We start from the raw sequence: 16,123 nt of genomic DNA on the forward strand, positions 1-16,123 counted from the left end.
CTGCAGTGCAGGAATATACAACTGACACTTACAGGACAGGATCGAACCTGCAACCTTGGCGTTGTCAGCCCCACACTTTGACCAACTGAGCTACCCAGGGCTTGCTGCCAAGTAAACATGGTTAGGATTGTGCTGCTAAGAAGGTCTTTGTGAGAAACAGAAGACCAGAGAATGGAATGAAGTCGCAAACAGAAGTTTTTGTCCATCTTTTATTTGTTTGCTATAAAAATATAAAATCAGAGAAGATCAATACAGACTTGTCCTTTTACACTAGGGGTTAGAGGCATGTATACACTGGCAAAAATAGGTCTTTCACAGCATAGAGTCAATGGGACGGTGGGGGGGGTAGAAAGCCTTGGAGAAGAGAGGGGAACCTCTCGCCACCTCTTGTTTTGAAAACATGCCTTTTTGCTCACATTGCCAGTACCAAAACGCATCACATTTAAATTAAAAAAGAAGAGGGGATGGAATGCTCCTTCAAAAAGAATATAGATCCACCTTTGTTCATTTTGCCTATCTTTTGATGAGGAAGATTGTAAAAGACACAAATTGGGGATACTATTCTTTTTGTTTGTGAGAATGCATTTCTCAAATATAGGGAAATATTTTTCAATGATTCATTTTTGTCCAAAAGGAAAAGTGCTACAATGACACTTTGAGGCCAGACCCATCCGAAGGAAAAAGCGAGCCCTTCTGTGAGGTGAAGTCAGAGTTGCAGAGTTGGCCAGCCGGACTACGAAGCAGTAAACTTTGGGTACTAAAACCCATAAAACTGTCTTTTATTTTGAAACAGATGTATTGGGAAAAGATCGGTTGCCCTTTAGAATTCTTTTATTTTTCTCACCTCAGTTGGGCATTTGAATGTCTGCAGCCAGTGACCAATAATGTTTTCTTGGGGTTTCCCCCTTGCCCTCAATGGTGTGTGCCTTCATCTGAGACTCACAGAAAAGGTGGCGGTGGCAAAGCATTTGTGGTTGGTTGGTTTTCGCCCATAACCCCCTCTCCTTGGGCTCGATACCCTCAGCCCAGCCACCCAGCCTGCCAAGGACCTCTGGCCTGCGATCCAGCCAGGTTGGGGCCCCAGCACGGCTGCAGCAGCCTTGTCAACGGCCACAGCTTCTCATCTCCTCAAACCTTGCTTTGCAGGGGGGTGGGGAAGAGTTGCTCAGGCACTTTGCCCCCTCCAAGCTGCCTTCGCCTCAGACGCCATTTCCTGCCTCTTTCTCCTTCTAGGATGAGGAGGCCGGGGCCGAAAGTCCGTGGATGGTGGCTGCCAGGGAGTCTGCTGGGGTTTTGCCCCCGGGGCTGGAGGCTTCTTTTCTGTCCACAGCTGCAAGACAAGGGGGACGAGTTCTTGTTATTATTATCATTACCACCACCACCCCCCGGCTTTCTTCCTGACAGGGACTCACGGTGACTTACAGATAAAAAATAAGAGCAGTTGGAAACATAGGGGGGAAACAATCATTAAAAACAATTTGACCTTGATAGAATTAGAACACACAGACTTATATATATTCTAGTAAAACCATACAAATAATTACAGTACAGTAAAAAATAGTATGGCACCGTAGTATACTATAGTATGGCAGCCCTTCCATTAAAGAAGATAAAGAAGCGTGTGAAGCAAGTTGTGTCAGCAGCAGAGGCACAAAGGTGTGCTCAGAGATCACACCCATGTTTCCTATAAAATTAATTAATTAATTAAGGCCCCAAATCCAGCTGTAGTTAATTATAACCCAACATCTGTACCTCGGGGAGGTGGTAAACTCTTCAGATGGCAAAAGGCCCTTCACCTCATGGAAGGCCCTGCCATACAAATCAATTCCAAGCACATGGAAAACTAGATATTACAAAGAAAGGCTCCAGCCTTTCCTCTGCTTTCCTATTTGTGGGAAACTTTTCTTTTCTCTTTTCTTTTTCTTTTCTTGGATGAGGAAATGTTCTTTCCAATATGCCACATGTAGTGGTACCACCCAGGCACACGTTTGCTGCCTCAGAATTAGGCCTTTAATCACATTAAAAGCCAGGACTAAAGGGCACCATCCATTATCTTCCATGGAATTGAGTTACAACTTCTTCTTTTTAGCTGGGTGGGACTATAAGGACTGAACAGAGTAGCATAGGTATATCTTGGGTTGCTTCACACTTTGTGGTTTTAAGGGATATTTGAGAAAATGTTTCCATTTACCCAATAAAGCTTAACCTTTGAATGTGACAGAGGGTTTGCATATGTATTGCGGAAAGATATTTGGCTAGGATGGCTAAGGCTTCTCTAGGGTATGTAAGTACACATTTCCTGCTGCATAATGTGTGAAACAATTATATGCACACTGTCTGCATTTACAGTGCATGCACATACATGGGAAAGCGTGTCTCAGTCAGAGTTGCCAGGCAGGCATACATAGGTGTTGAGTTATGTTATGACTGTTAAGTTATGTACACTTGGTACTTACAGTAGCTGCTGTGTGAAGTGGGAACAGACAGTGGCAGGGAAATTTCTGCCATGGAGACAGTGGACAGTTTTTCTCTTCTTTCTAGAACAACCATCAGTCCACAACCTAGCAAGCTTCATAACACTGGTTACTCAGAATCCCTGTAAAATTATTTTCTTTTCACTGTGGGGAATCAGAGCAAATGCTCTCCTTTGGCAAACTTCAGCAAAGGAGCCAATGAATTAAAATAATTGGGTCTTCTTCAAATAACAGTAGAGCGGACTATATATATTTACAAAAGGAGTCCCTTCACACGTGTCACTTGATCTCCCATCACCTCATTGCACAGGGCTTGATATCTAGAACTGTCAGCTGGCTGTGTGATCTGCCTCCACCGAAAAGTTATGTGAGCTGATATGAAACCTCTTTTGCTTCTATGATCTGTGGCAAATCATTCACACATGGAAGTCACCACTTGACTGCAGCTAATGAACATGCATGTGTGAACATGATCAAAGAGTATTCTGCTACACCTGACAATCCCAAAACACCAAGGCATATCTTAAACATGGAAATATCAGGGACCTGTGGTTTGGAGCACACTATCATACAAGCACACTGCTCCTGCCGGTCATTAGAAAAGAATGTGCACAGAAAAACGTGTCCCTGTAGCAACACCCACAACGTCACATAGAAAATTGTACAATCTCTCTTCTCAAAACAGGCCTCATATCACCCCCATTAACCGTCTCCTTCTCATACCTACCCAAAAGAAAGTGTTGAATGGATGTAACTAAAATTGTTCACATTCGTTCCTTGTGATGATTACTATGTAACATTTACTGTCTGATTCCTCTTCCCTTTCTTGTCTCTCCCCACTCCCATGTGTGTCTTTCATTGGCATTTGCTTGCTAAATGGGTAGGAACCAGTCTTTGACTCTGTAAAATGCTTATTTATAAGTATTTAATATATGATTTTTAAAAAACAACCACCACCAAAGGTAGATTGGAAGGAGGAAGAGGCAAGGTGCAATATGAACAACAACAACAAACCCTTTGACATGCAATCTAATTCTATGTTCCTAAACTGGGTCCATTATTTTGCATTCTGCAGATGGATCCCTTCACTCAGCAACACGATAAAAAGAGAAGCAGATGCTTTCAGGGGAGCTGCAATAAATTCAGCACTTGAAACCTGGCCTACTTTTGGCAGAGGATAAGAAGTACCCAGGATACCCTACACACCTGTGCTTAATACCTTCTGTACCTTTGCATAGCCATTTTCTAAATGCATTTACTTGGAATTAAGGTCTGCTCCTTTTATGGGAACCAGATTGCTTCCAAGTAATTTTGTTTAAGACTGCAGCTGCCTACTGCTTGCACTCCCCTTCCCAAATTAGAAGTAAATATTTAATTAGTATTAGAAGTGCTATTGATTTCAGTGCTTAAATGCGCTAGAAACATAAACCACAATGAAAACTTACAAACAAATAGTTTAAGGTTGTGATATGCCTTAACACAATGATAAACTGAACTGAAATAAGATAATGTGAACATATTCTTGTGCCTGTTGTTTTAAATGTGTGTGCTTTAAAAAATCAAGTCTTGTGCAACAACCCTACCCCCAAATATGAAGCACTTTTTGTTTCAACAAAAATCCCCAGAACCAAAACTCACATGTGGAAACAATTTAGTGGTTCTCAAACTTTTATCTCTGGGCCACACTTTCAAAATAAAAATTTGCTTTTGCCACACCCAATTTTTTTATTGATAAGAAATACATATGAAAATCAAAAGAAACAACTCCTAGCTGCACTTGATTTATAACCTAGAATGCAACTAGTTTATAATATGATCACGGGGCATCCATAAGTATAAAACACAAATCCTTCCCAAATATAATTATAAACCAGCCTCTTACAGATGTACCTTAAGTATACATGCAAACTCAATATGAGGAATGAGCTTGCTTTTGCCAGGTAATCTCATTTATCTAGGTATAGTTTGAGACAAACTCTCATCTTTTCATCAACACAAAGAAACCTTTCCCTTTTCTGATCTTTCATATTTGTCGGAGTTGAAATCCCTGTTCACAACAATATGTCATGGAGAACTATTGAAGAATAGCCAGTGTTCCGTGCTCTCATTTTGAAAATGTATATATTCATATCATGCAGATTAAAAATAAAAATGATACTCTACTATACTGCACTGAAAAGTTTAACTGTTTCTTTGATTGTCTCTGAATCTTCTTGCCACGCTTGCTATCCTCTCCTGCCACACCCCTGGAGAACCACCGCAGAAGCCAGTGGAGCAGCCCTGATAAGACAGCTCTTCCGCAGCGGCGCTAGGAGCCTTGGCACAAGGCATCCTTCTCTTGCGCTGTACTCATCTTACGCAGGAGAGGTTCCCTGCCGGTCTAGACGGGGCTCTGCCTCAGGCACCTATACAGCTGGGCTGGGTCGCGGGTTTTAGCACAAGGAGGTCACGCGGTGAGAAGCTGCACTCCACTCAGAGCCGCTTCGGTCTCCGCAGCCTCTTCTTTTCCCAAGCGCGTTTCTTATTTCCGGTTTGGTACGTGAAGGGGGGGGGAAAGGCAGGTGGGGAGTCAAGGAAGAGCGGAGGATACACGACCCCCTCCCACGGCGCAACCCACTCCTTATACGTGACTGGGACGGAGCAGGGTTTGAACAAGAGTTTGCTGCTGACACGTGTACCGTGGGCGCTTAGAGCCCAAGTGCCGCCAAAGATAGGACTGGGGCACTCGGGCTTAAATGATTTGTGGATGTCAGGCTGGCAAGGACAGAGGCAGCTTGACTCCAGCTTCGAAACTAATCAGAAAGTGACTTTATTTCTGTAATTAAAAGCAAAACAAAAAACCGGTGAGCCAAGAGGCTGCATAGGTTTCATACCGAAGTGCACCAATTCCTCCTTCCATGTTCCCAGCTGGAATTCTCAGACTTTGGCCGCAGCAACTTTGAAAATAAATAGTAAGAGCGACAATAGCTTATGTTGTGCTTAGAGCGTCTAGAGCGCTCCACGTCTTTCATCCTGCCGCCCTTACCTGTAAGGCAAATCACAAATTCCAGAGGGGAGAGGGGGGGTGAGGCTGGGGCAAATGCAGCTTGCGTTAGGCAATAGAATGAGTTCGTGATATAGGCGAGATTTAAACCAGAAGTGGCGATTCCATTACCAAACTATAGCAACAGTCGTGCCTTGTAAACGTTGCATCCCAGAGACACAGGCTTTGGCTTGACTTACTGGGCTCCTCTCCACCTGCCGCATTTAAAAAGAAAAGGGGAGCCGCGTCTATTCCGTAGGCATTGACTCCAACTTTTGCCGAGAGTGAAGAAGTATTAACGGGGCATAAGACAAGAAACTCTGGAAAGAAACCAACTCTCTAGGGGCCAGGTAGGAAAACAACCGCCTCAGGTCTAAGACATTAAAAAGGTAGTCTCTGTTTAGCAGAAAATATCGGTTTAGCCACTGCGATAGAGGCCGGTTTTGTTAAAGGACAGTCAAAGGCTAAAAGGGCGCGCCTGTTTCTCATTAGGCAGCGTAGAAGAGTAACACCACAATCCTAAACCCACGGATTCCAGTGTTTAGGATCGCAGCCTAACACTGCATGTTCAGCAAAAGGAAAGCAGAAACGCCGGTTTCCGCTGTAAAATACATTCTTGTTTTTCTTTCTTTTTTTTTAATTCACGCTTTTATTACAGACAAGAGAGAAAGGACTTGGGGGAGGTAACAGTTCTTCTAAAATACTTGATTCCCCCTAGTTTGTGAAACATGGTGCATTTGGAAAGACCAGACGAATCTGGCCACTATATGTGCCATGAAATATCCCTAAAGGTAAAGGTACCCCTGACCTTAAGGTACAGTCGCCGACGACTCTGAGATTGCGGCGCTCCTCTGGCTTTACTGGCCGAGGGAGCCGGGGTTTGTCCGCAGGCAGTTTTTCAGGGTCATGTGGCCAGCATGACTAAGCCGCTTCTGGCGAACCGGAGCAGCACACGGAAACGCCATTTACCTTCCCGCCGGAGCGGTACCTATTTATCTACTTGCACTTTGATGTGCTTTCCAACTGCTAGGTTAGCAGTAGCAGGGACCGAGCAAAGGGCGCTCACCCCATTGCAGGGATTGGAACCGCCGACCTTCTGATCGGTAAGTCCTAGGCTCTGTGGTTTAGACCACAGCGCCACCCGTAAATGGACAACAATTCACTTGAGTATGGCTCGATTTCCGACGGATCATTCGGTCATATATTTAAAAAGGCTGAAACAACTGGTATCTTTTGGATGAGGATTCAACATAGCTCAGTCCAAATCAACAGCAATTTTGTTGTTGGTTTCAGCGCATGTGAACTGGACCAACTAACTAGAAATTCGCTGGGGGGAAATGGCTCAGTATTATTTACAGTCCAGTTCTAATCACGTCTATTCAAAAGTTAATCTCTGAGTAGGATCCAATTCCCAGTAAGCGTTTTATTCTTAAAGTTAGATAGTGCACCAGAAAATTGGGGAGTAAGAAAACGAAGCGGTGTCTAAAATATAAGCCATTTTGTTGTATTTGCAGACTTTAAAATCAAGTCTTGCAATGAATAGGTTAATTAATTAAAACTTCTTAGTTTATTTAAAAGAGAAAGAGAGAGAGAGAACAATTAGACTTACTTAAACCTATAACGCCGCGTGTAACGCTTCTTCTCTTTATTGCTTCAGAAAACGGACTTGCTCCCTATCAAGATTTATGGTCAGCTGCTTCCATAAAATGATTGCCTATGGTACTGAAATTATTATTTCTCTCAAATAAAATTAATCTCTGTCAGTCTCTGCGTGGAAGTGTGCGCTCTGGCTCATAGTATATTCCTGACCCATTTATTTTCTGTTCCCTCGCCTGCAAGAAAAATATGCAAATACTACTTTCACTCAAAGGATGATTACTAAAACCCTGGATAGTTTTCCCAGAACTGCTCATTTTATTTTATTTTATGAACTGACACCTAAAGAGAGAGGAGGGGGAAAGGAAGGCATATTTTTCGAGTTAAGAGGTATTTCTTACTTTCTGTTTGAAACGTCTACGTGGTCTACTGAGGAGGGAGCTGTAGGGCTTTATTTTTAAAAACTTTCATTTTTGGTGGGCTCTTTCCTGACATTTTCATGAAACAAATGTCAGAACATCACAGAACAAAACTGCCTTTTTGTCTCCCGTCTTAAGATAGTACTATTCATACCAGGAAGTAAGTCTCATTGAATTCAGTGGTGCTGAGCTCTGAGTAAACGTGCTTAGGTTCTTACTAGACAAGTCTCAGTGATTGCAATAGGGGTCTTAACTGAATGAGCACTATTACTAGTGCATACTTTTGACACAGTCATGTTCTAAGTTAGTAAGGATACGCTGTCACAAAAATTTACAAAGGAAAAAGCAGAAAATCCGAACTCTGCCCTCGCTCAGAAAATTATCACTACTTCCCTTCTTTATTTTAACTTTTTAAAACATCTAACCCTTCCCGGCCACTTTCACGCACGCATGACGCACCAGTTTAGCGTCGTCAATCATTGTCAATAATTGCGCCAGGCTCAAATGGCGCCCACTTCGAGCTAATGCTGGGAAAAGGGACCACACACAGTTAGTGGCTGCGCACAATGGATCATAAGGAAAATAAAAGGTACAGCTATAGGAAAGGCGCTGGAATAGCTTTGTACCGGGGCGAAGGGATGCAAGGGGAAAGAAAATATTTTTGCAGGATGGAGATTCTTTTCCCACCCGGAAAGCCCCCCCGCCCGATGATTTAGCTCCTACAGATGCCTGAAGAGACACGGCAGCCGAGGCAGACTCAAGAGCGGGTCTCTCTCTAGCGAGGACAGCAGTGACAGGCAGGAAACCCCCGAGGTCTCTTTTTCTCGCTCCTCCACGTGACCCAGCCTCGAGTCTCTCCCCGTGACATTTCCTACCGATACGGGGGGGGGGTGCTTTGGCCTTAACTATCCCCCACCCGCATCCCTTTTGAATGCGCAGGAAATTATTCCTCTCCATGGCACCTACTGATTCTTCCCTCTCCGTCTTCGGAAAAAGAGGTTCCTTGGCCTGGTCGCCAGCTCCGTGGCTGGAGGGTGAGGCGCTTCCTTAAGGAAACTGGGCCAGCAAAGAATGGAAAGGGAGTAGCCAAGTCAGAGGCCAGGCAAGGAGGCAGCTGCCCTTGAGCCAGGCAGCCCAGGTTACAGGAACAGATTCCGGTTAGAGGAGCGCGCAGCCCCGATCTTCCGTGGAAATATACCCCACTGTTTTCCATGGGGTTTCCCACCCACCAGCTGAGTGTGTGTTGGGGTTACAATGCGGTGTTTCTCCAATGTGGGTCCCAGCTGTTATTGGACTGCAACTCCCACCACCCCTAGCTAGGAGGACATGGCCAGAGGGCAGGTGCCCCTCTTCCCTCAGCTGCCTTTCTCCCACCACCGCGCAGGCAAGCCGTGGGCCGCCCTTCCCCTTTTCCTACCTTCTCGGGTGGGATGCTTGAAGGCCGCTGTGGGAGCCGGGTCTCCCCCGTATATGGCCACGCCGGGCCCGTGGTGATGAGCCAAGGGGTTGCCTGGCGTCTGCCAGTGGTGATGCGCCGGACTTAGGTAGCTTCCTCCCGGCCCGCCGTAGACTGCTTGGTTTGAAGACGGGTAGGCGCAAGGGGACAGGAAGGTACTGACAGCTGAGAGCCCGGGAGGCGGCTGAGAACAATAGAAAGAGAAAATAGTAGATGGCGGCGCCCACGAAAAGACAGGATTCTAAACATTGTCTTGGAAGTAAATTAAAATGGATTAGCAAAGCGGTTCACTTCCAAGCAAGCGACAGGAAACTGCAACGAGTCTAAAGGGTGCAAAAACACCTGCACAAACAGAGAGATAAGCTCTATTCTCCCTATTTAATGAGGACGCGCATCTGGTTCTGGAATCCTCCCTTCCTTAAGCGCAGAAAGTAGGACAAGCGCGCAGATAGTTAGCTTTTCAAAGAAGTGTTTGCTCCCGCGAAATTTACATAACTAAACGCAGGTAACTTCATGAAAACCTATGTGCGAAATGTGTATTGCTGTAGGGGTTTTTCTAAAGAAATAGTAAGATTTTTAAAAGAAAATAAATACTGTGGTGACCAGATCTGAGTAGAAAGTGTCAAAAGTTTTCTGTACCTAAAGCAAGGAAATAAAGTAAAATAGAAATGCAAATTTACCATGTGAGGCAAAGAAAGGGTTTGTGACAATAATACATTCGAAAGGGCGGTTTGCTGTTCTACACACAGACACACGCGCGGAGAGAGAGAGAATGTTTCTGTTCCTCTTCTCTGGATTATCCATCTGTGTGTTCTTTAGATATAAAGTCAGATGGTTTTTAAACAAGGGTGGGGGTGGGGGTGTTTTCAGACTCTCTTTTTAATACCTGCTTACAGCATTTTCGGGACGCGGGTGGCGCTGTGGGCTAAAGCCTCAACGCCTAGGGCTTGCGGTTCGAATCCCCGTGGCGGGGTGCGCTCCCGCTGCTCGGTCCCAGCGCCTGCCCACCTAGCAGTTCGAAAGCACCCCCGGGGGCAAGTAGATAAATAGGTACCGCTTACCAGCGGGAAGGTAAACGGCGTTCCGTGTGCGGCTCTGGCTCGCCAGATGCAGCTTTGTCACGCTGGCCACGTGACCCGGAAGTGTCCCCGGACAGCGCTGGCCCCCGGCCAATAGATGTGAGATGGGCGCACAAACCCCACAGTCTGTCAAGACTGGCCCTTTCGGGCAGGGGTACCTTTACCTTTACCTTACAGCATTTTCGGTCATAGATATAGTGTATTTTCCAGAGATCCAGAGATCTTACATGAGTAAACGCACAACTGAACATTGACATTCTGCCCATCGCGCAGGAAGGGCTTACTTTTTTAGCTTCTTCCCCCACCCAGCCCGTCTCGGCCATTGAATTCCCGGCTGGCCGTGCTGTTACCTGGGGGTATTTAATGTCTGCTTCCGCTGCTGATTTGTCAAGCGCGCCGACACCTTGCCCGGCAACCGCTTGGAAGGTGGTCCTGTTCACACTGGGCCAGTCTTCTAGTTTGGGAGGGTAGGCAGAGCCATCTGTCCCAGCCAGAGCGCCTGGGATGGGAAAGAAATGGACGGAGGGAAATATTAACTCTCAGGACAGATGAGCTGTACCCTCCGAGCAGGCTGGCTCGGTGAAGTGTCCCGGGGGAAAGGACAGCCTCCGAGGAAGACCCCAAACGTCGTTTGATTCCGTTCTCAGTCTTTCCTGTGCCAGTAAAGGATTATTGCAGACTTCTTTTTTATTTCGCCCCTAACTGTAGTGCAACAGCCTCGTAAAAGAAGCTAACAACAAACGCAATCCAGATTTATTTATGAGGCGCTCGTTCTCAGCGTGGCTCCTGCAGCCTCTGTTTGGGTAGGAAGTGCTTCGAGAATAAATTCTGGCGGACTGGGGAGGCCGGGGGAGCTGAGCTTTCGGAAGACACGGGGGGCTCTCGGTGTTTTACAAGCAAGCTGCTCAACCGATCGGCTCTGAACGTCGCGTAAAACGCAAGGTTACAAACGAGGGTGATCCGAAGGGGAAACATATAGAAGAAATTGCGAGCCTTAAATTGCAAACAGCTTTTGCCAAAATTTCATTTGAAACATATCTTCCACCTCCATGCCTATTCCATTTACACGGACCGGCTTTTTGGCTCCCTTATCCTTCAGGAGGCCCATTTCAGATTGTGGGGTGGGGCGGGGGGAGTTGCTCAGAGAGCAGGACAAGGTTCAGCAATTTCCTACTGCCTGCTCTTCGGTACATTCAATGTTAAACTGGGGAAACATATATTTTTTAAGCATTTGGGACTCCTTGCTTTATAGTTCGGTTCAGTAGAACTGTTACCGACTCAGGAGAAGCGGGCACCTCCTTTAGAGTAAAATGATTTGTGTCTTTGGAATGCGTTACCTGGCGCATAGAGACCCATTAAATATATGGGGCTGAAACTAGATAGAGGAGCTCCTGAATACCTATAGTTTGAAACAGGGAGTGGGTGGGATGCCTCTTTCCTCCCCCCCCTTAAAAAAAAGCAACCTGTAAATGCACTTGAAAAATGAATTATTCCATTAAGAACGAATAACTTCTATACGTCTGTGACTGGCTGAATTTTATATCCACAAAGTGGAACATTCTCTCCCACATAAAGTCAATTTTTTTAAAAAGAGAGAGAGAGAGAACACGGTTTCCTCGTAATGAAACGTAGTAACAAATCGTAGAAGAGAACCAGAGCCTAAAAATACAATATTCCAAATAATTTGCTGCCTCTTCCTTCTAACAATGAGTCTGTGGGTCGTTTGGATCTCCTGAAGTTCTAGAAAATAAGTAAACTCTCAGCGAGAAGCGCTGGAATAAATCAACGAGGCTTTCTCAACCGGAAGGCGAGTGAACATTTTAGGAGGAAGGGGGAGAAAACCCCTCTCCCACTTTTGATATTTGAAAGGGAAAAAAGGTAATCACGAAACGAACTTGCTGGGTCCATTTTTTCTTTTCTTTTCTCCTAAATAAAAAAGGAAGGGGAACAGTATAAGGGCTCCGAGCTTGCGGTTGGCAATCTATCATCGCTACGAAAATATTTTCCACATTTTTTCATAAGAAGTTCAAGATGTCCGGGCCCTCTTTGCAACAACAGCCGGAGTTCTGTCTGCTGAATTCTGGCCCTCCGAGTTCTTGCAGCAGCGGCTTCCAGGGCGCCTCTGGGCTTCCAGTAACGAGGTGCAGGAGATATTACCTTGTGGCGCGTTGAGACGTGGGAGCATCTCATTCAATTCCCGGCTCAGCTATGAAAAAGACCCTCGAGCAAATCGCTAGCAGCTCTCAGCACAAAGCAAGGATGGGCGACTTCTGTACTGGAGAGAGCGGGGTGGGGTGGGGGGAGTATATTTTGCCACATCCAGGGGTGTCATTTAGAAAGGTCAGAGGAGCACCCAGGAGTTCTATATATGGCTTTCGACAGAGTGACAGATGGGAGTCATGCCAAAGGCACAAAACCTTTTGCTTATCACACGACAAACAAAAACAAAACCTGTCTAACCCGTGTTGAGAAACCTGCTATAATTCTTGGTAAGTAATAAACGTGAAAGCGTGGGCAAGGCTTGTAAATACGCTGCCTTCTTTTGTCACGAAGGTCTTGAATATATTCAAACCGGGATCTTTAAGGGTTGCTGAGACACTGTCTCCCTCACCAGCTTCATACACTTCACAGCGAAATGGCGCCACAACTACACAGCTCCATCCTTCCTCTGCCAGAGGTGGCGGGCCGTGCAAGCTACCCTAAGGGCCTCGCAGGGACCTGCTCCCTAACTGCAAAGAAGAACTAACAGTGACTGCTGTGCAGTTCTCTCTCCTTTCTTCGGGAAAAAAAGCTTGGTCCAAGTTTGGAGAAGCTTCGCCGGGACCAGATCAAATTGCTGTATATAGACCCCTCTGGCTTCCAGGACCTTCAGCTGCCCATCACAGATCTAAACTGCCTCAGGAGATTGTGATGAAGAGCCATAAGATCAGAATGGGCATCCATTGTTGTATACTAAATCTGCAATCCTATATACACCTTATTTTGGAAAAAACGTGTAAAAACCCCATTGAACTCAGTGGGACTTGTTTGTTTGTTTTTATGTCCAGACTCAAAACGATGAAATTAAATAAAATAATAGTTCAAAAGCATGACTGGAGAAACTTTTTATTTGGTTGGAGGCTTCTCTCTCCCTCCCCCCTTCACTTTTTTCACGCACACACCCTCAACAGTTTTTGCATTTACAAAACCCCTTAAGCACAATTGCTTAGTCTTTAAATAGGCCCTACATTTACTGAGCTGTCCGCCTTTCCCTCCCTCTGTTGCCTCTCCCAAGTCCTGTTTTACACTGTAGTGTCCTCGGGGCAGCAAACGATCTTTGTCGCCCTTCAAGAAGCTCCACGCGCCCCGATGGAGAGTAATAACAGCTCCGCCGCGCCGGGTGCAACAATGCACCCCCCCACCCCGACCCACTCACCGCTCTGCTCCATGAAGGTGCGGATGCCCAGGATGTTGCTGACTGAGTGAGCCGACGGCCAGGAGCGCGGGAGGCTGACGTGGGCGGCGGAGACGGGCGCTCCGGGGTGGCTGCCCATCTTGGTGCCGGCGGATGGCGCAGCGCCGGGGTAAGGATACTGATAGATGTGGTTGTAGGGCAGGGTGGGCTGCGGGGCAGGTTGCTTGCAGCCGCCGCCGCTGCCGGCGTCGTAGGCTCCTCCGGGCTGCGAAAGGTTGCCGATCTTGTTCCTCAGGATCCTGCTGATGGAGCTCACCGAAGGCACGTTGTACTTGTCGCAGACGCCGTCCGCCAGCAGCCGGTCGCGGATCTCCCACGCGAAGATGCCCGGGTCGCCCTGCTTGTAGTCTCGGATGTGCTTCACGACGTTGGGCGTGGTGACCCTGGGCTTGCTCCCGCCGATGGCGCCGGGGAGGATGGAGCCGGTCTCGTTGTAGCGCGCCAGGATCTTGCTCACGCAGCCGTGCGAGACGCGCAGCTGCCGGCTGATGTCGCACGGCCGGATGCCCAGCTGCGCCAGCTCCACGATCCGCAAGCGAATGGCGTTGGGCAGCGGCCTCCCGTTGACAAAGACGCCGCCCAGCTGGTTCACTTCGCCGTACGTTTGCTCTAGAGGCAACCGGGGAGGAGGGAGGGGAAGAGAGGAGGGGAGAAAGCGCTAAGCTCTTGCGATTGTGGCCACGCATTGGAGGAGAGCTGCCTGTTGGGACTTAGCTGAGGGAGCAGCACCCTCTTCTAAAAACAAGATGTGGTATTGTAATTGTTCCAGGCAAAGCTATCCTGGGCAACGATCACTTACTCCTTCAGCATCAGGAAATGGAATCCCCTCCTCATTCCACGCGGAAGGAAAGGCATTTCTTTTATAACGAAACTTCTCTGAACGCGAAAGCTTAAGACCGACTAAAATATTTCAGGGTGTAAGTACTGGAACTCCCCGCCACCATTTTTTTTTTTTTAAAAAAGAGGAATGGAGACATCTCCATATAGGGGAGGCGCAGTCGAGGGCTTAATGGAGGGTATTGGCCATGATAGCAAATTAGAACCTCCGAATGCAGGGGCAATCTACCGCGGACTAGCAGACGCACTCGATGCTGAGGGAGGGAGAAGCCGGGTTGCCAGAGACCTCTGGCTGAGGCCGGCGGGAAGCAGCCGGCCGGCCAGGATGGAAGGGGGCCGGCCGGGAGATAGCGGCGCTGCGGCGCGGCCGCTTCCTAAGCCCAAAGCGGCGGCCTGGAGAGAAAGGCGGCTCCTGGCTCTCTAGGCGAAAGCGCTCCTGCCTCGCCCAAAGCGCCCCCGCAAGCCGCCGCTGCCCTCCCGCCCACTTACCCATGGCCCGCTAGGAGAGGCGCCCGTCGACCCGCGGCCTCTGCCTGTCCGCCCCGGCGCCGGGAAGCGGGTGCATCGAGCGCCAGCCTCGCGGGGCCCCTCTCCACGCCCGCGCCCCCGGCCAAGCTGGAGCAGAGGCCGGGGCAGCCCACACGCCGCCCTCCGAGGTGCGCTGCTCCGCATCCGACGTCGAGAGGGGGCCACTGAACCCGCAGCTCCGGCCCGGCTCAGCTTGACGCGTCTCCCACGCCAATCTCCGGGCTGGCCTCGGAGGTGCCGGCGCGGCTTTGGCCGCTCATTGGCTCCCGTCGGGCGTTCTTGGCCCGGTTGGGGAGGCGGGCAGGGCTTGCCTGAGTTCCGCCCCGGCCAGAGCGCGCGCCCCCCCCCCTCCTGCAAGGCGAGCCGGAGCAGACCCAGGCCGGACTTTAAGCGGCCCAGGCAGCGGGGCGCGCCTTCAACCCAAGCCGCCCCCCGCCCCCTCCATCTCTCGCCGCCAGACGACCCCCCCAAAACACCCCTGGAGGCGGTGGAGAGTGGGTGGCGCCCTCTTTTGAGTCACCATATATATTTTCCCCAGTCAGGTGATCACTGTCCTCTGGGTTCCTGTTTGAACAAGAGGGCCCTATCCTTTTGGAGGACAAAAAATAATTTCGCCTGGGTTGGGCTAGAATGACCTCCGCCAAGGCAGCGAGGTGGGTGAGGTCAGGTGGATCGCCTGCCACTTGCCAATGTGCCCAGGTGGGCAGGGGTGGTCTCAGCGACCCGGTGCTAAGCAGAGATGCGGCGCGATCCTGCGCAGTTTGCGCGAAAGTAAATCTGCTTATGTTGAGGGCTGGGCGGGGTGCTTGTTACTTTCAGTGACGACACATCAAACTAAGCATATTTATTTCCAAGTAAATATGTATACACTCGAGTTGCACGACCCATTGGATCCGCTTCCTTTCGAGTAAGGAGGCAAAGGCCGTGTTTCCCTAAGTAATTCACCACTGGTTTCTAGCTAAGCAGCCAGTCAAAGATTGCGGTTGTCTCCTATTCCCCTGTTCTATTAAAGCAAGCAAGCAAGCAAGCAAGGATGTAACCCAGGGAAGGAAGCCCCACAGGTAGGGCCGGGTAGGGCATTGCTCTCACCTTAAAAGGGAGGGGCTGTTGGAAAGGCGAGATTTTCCTCCCCAGCATGTTGCCTATTTTTAACATACCAGGATCTTGTCATGTTCCTCGGAAGCAGATTTTTTAAAAACTCAGCTTTCTTCTCAGAAATTCGAGCCCTCAGATTTCATCAGAGCATGTTCATGCAGAG

At 48.2% G+C, this 16,123-nt stretch overlaps 1 protein-coding gene across 1 annotated transcript; it reads right to left on the reverse strand.

Moving 5' to 3' along the window:
- Nucleotides 1-219: 219 nt before the first annotated feature.
- PAX1 (paired box 1) lies at nt 220-15,108 on the reverse strand. Its single transcript, XM_082236061.1, has 5 exons — nt 14,827-15,108; nt 13,462-14,107; nt 10,397-10,545; nt 8,929-9,151; nt 220-1,330 (listed from the first exon to the last, which is right to left on the reverse strand). Exons 1-5 carry the CDS (start codon nt 15,007-15,009, stop codon nt 1,230-1,232), a joined length of 1,302 nt encoding a protein of 433 aa, XP_082092187.1. The 5' UTR covers nt 15,010-15,108; the 3' UTR covers nt 220-1,229.
- Between the last annotated feature and the right edge of the window lie 1,015 nt (nt 15,109-16,123).

Source organism: Podarcis vaucheri (assembly GCF_965113315.1).
Source record: "Podarcis vaucheri genome assembly, chromosome: 8".
In the NCBI taxonomy this organism is placed as follows: Eukaryota; Metazoa; Chordata; class Lepidosauria; order Squamata; family Lacertidae; genus Podarcis; species Podarcis vaucheri.

Excerpts from the sequence above, each read along its gene's own strand:
- PAX1 (XM_082236061.1), bottom strand. The coding sequence starts at position 15,009 with ATGCGGAGCAGCGCACCTCGGAGGGCGGCGTGTGGGCTGCCCCGGCCT. Across the intron at positions 14,108-14,826 it reads CCTCTCCTAGCGGGCCATGG|CAAACGTACGGCGAAGTGAA; the intron begins GTAAGTGGGCGG and ends TTGCCTCTAGAG. Across the intron at positions 1,331-8,928 it reads CAAGCATCCCACCCGAGAAG|CTGTGGACAGAAAAGAAGCC; the intron begins GTAGGAAAAGGG and ends CTTGTCTTGCAG.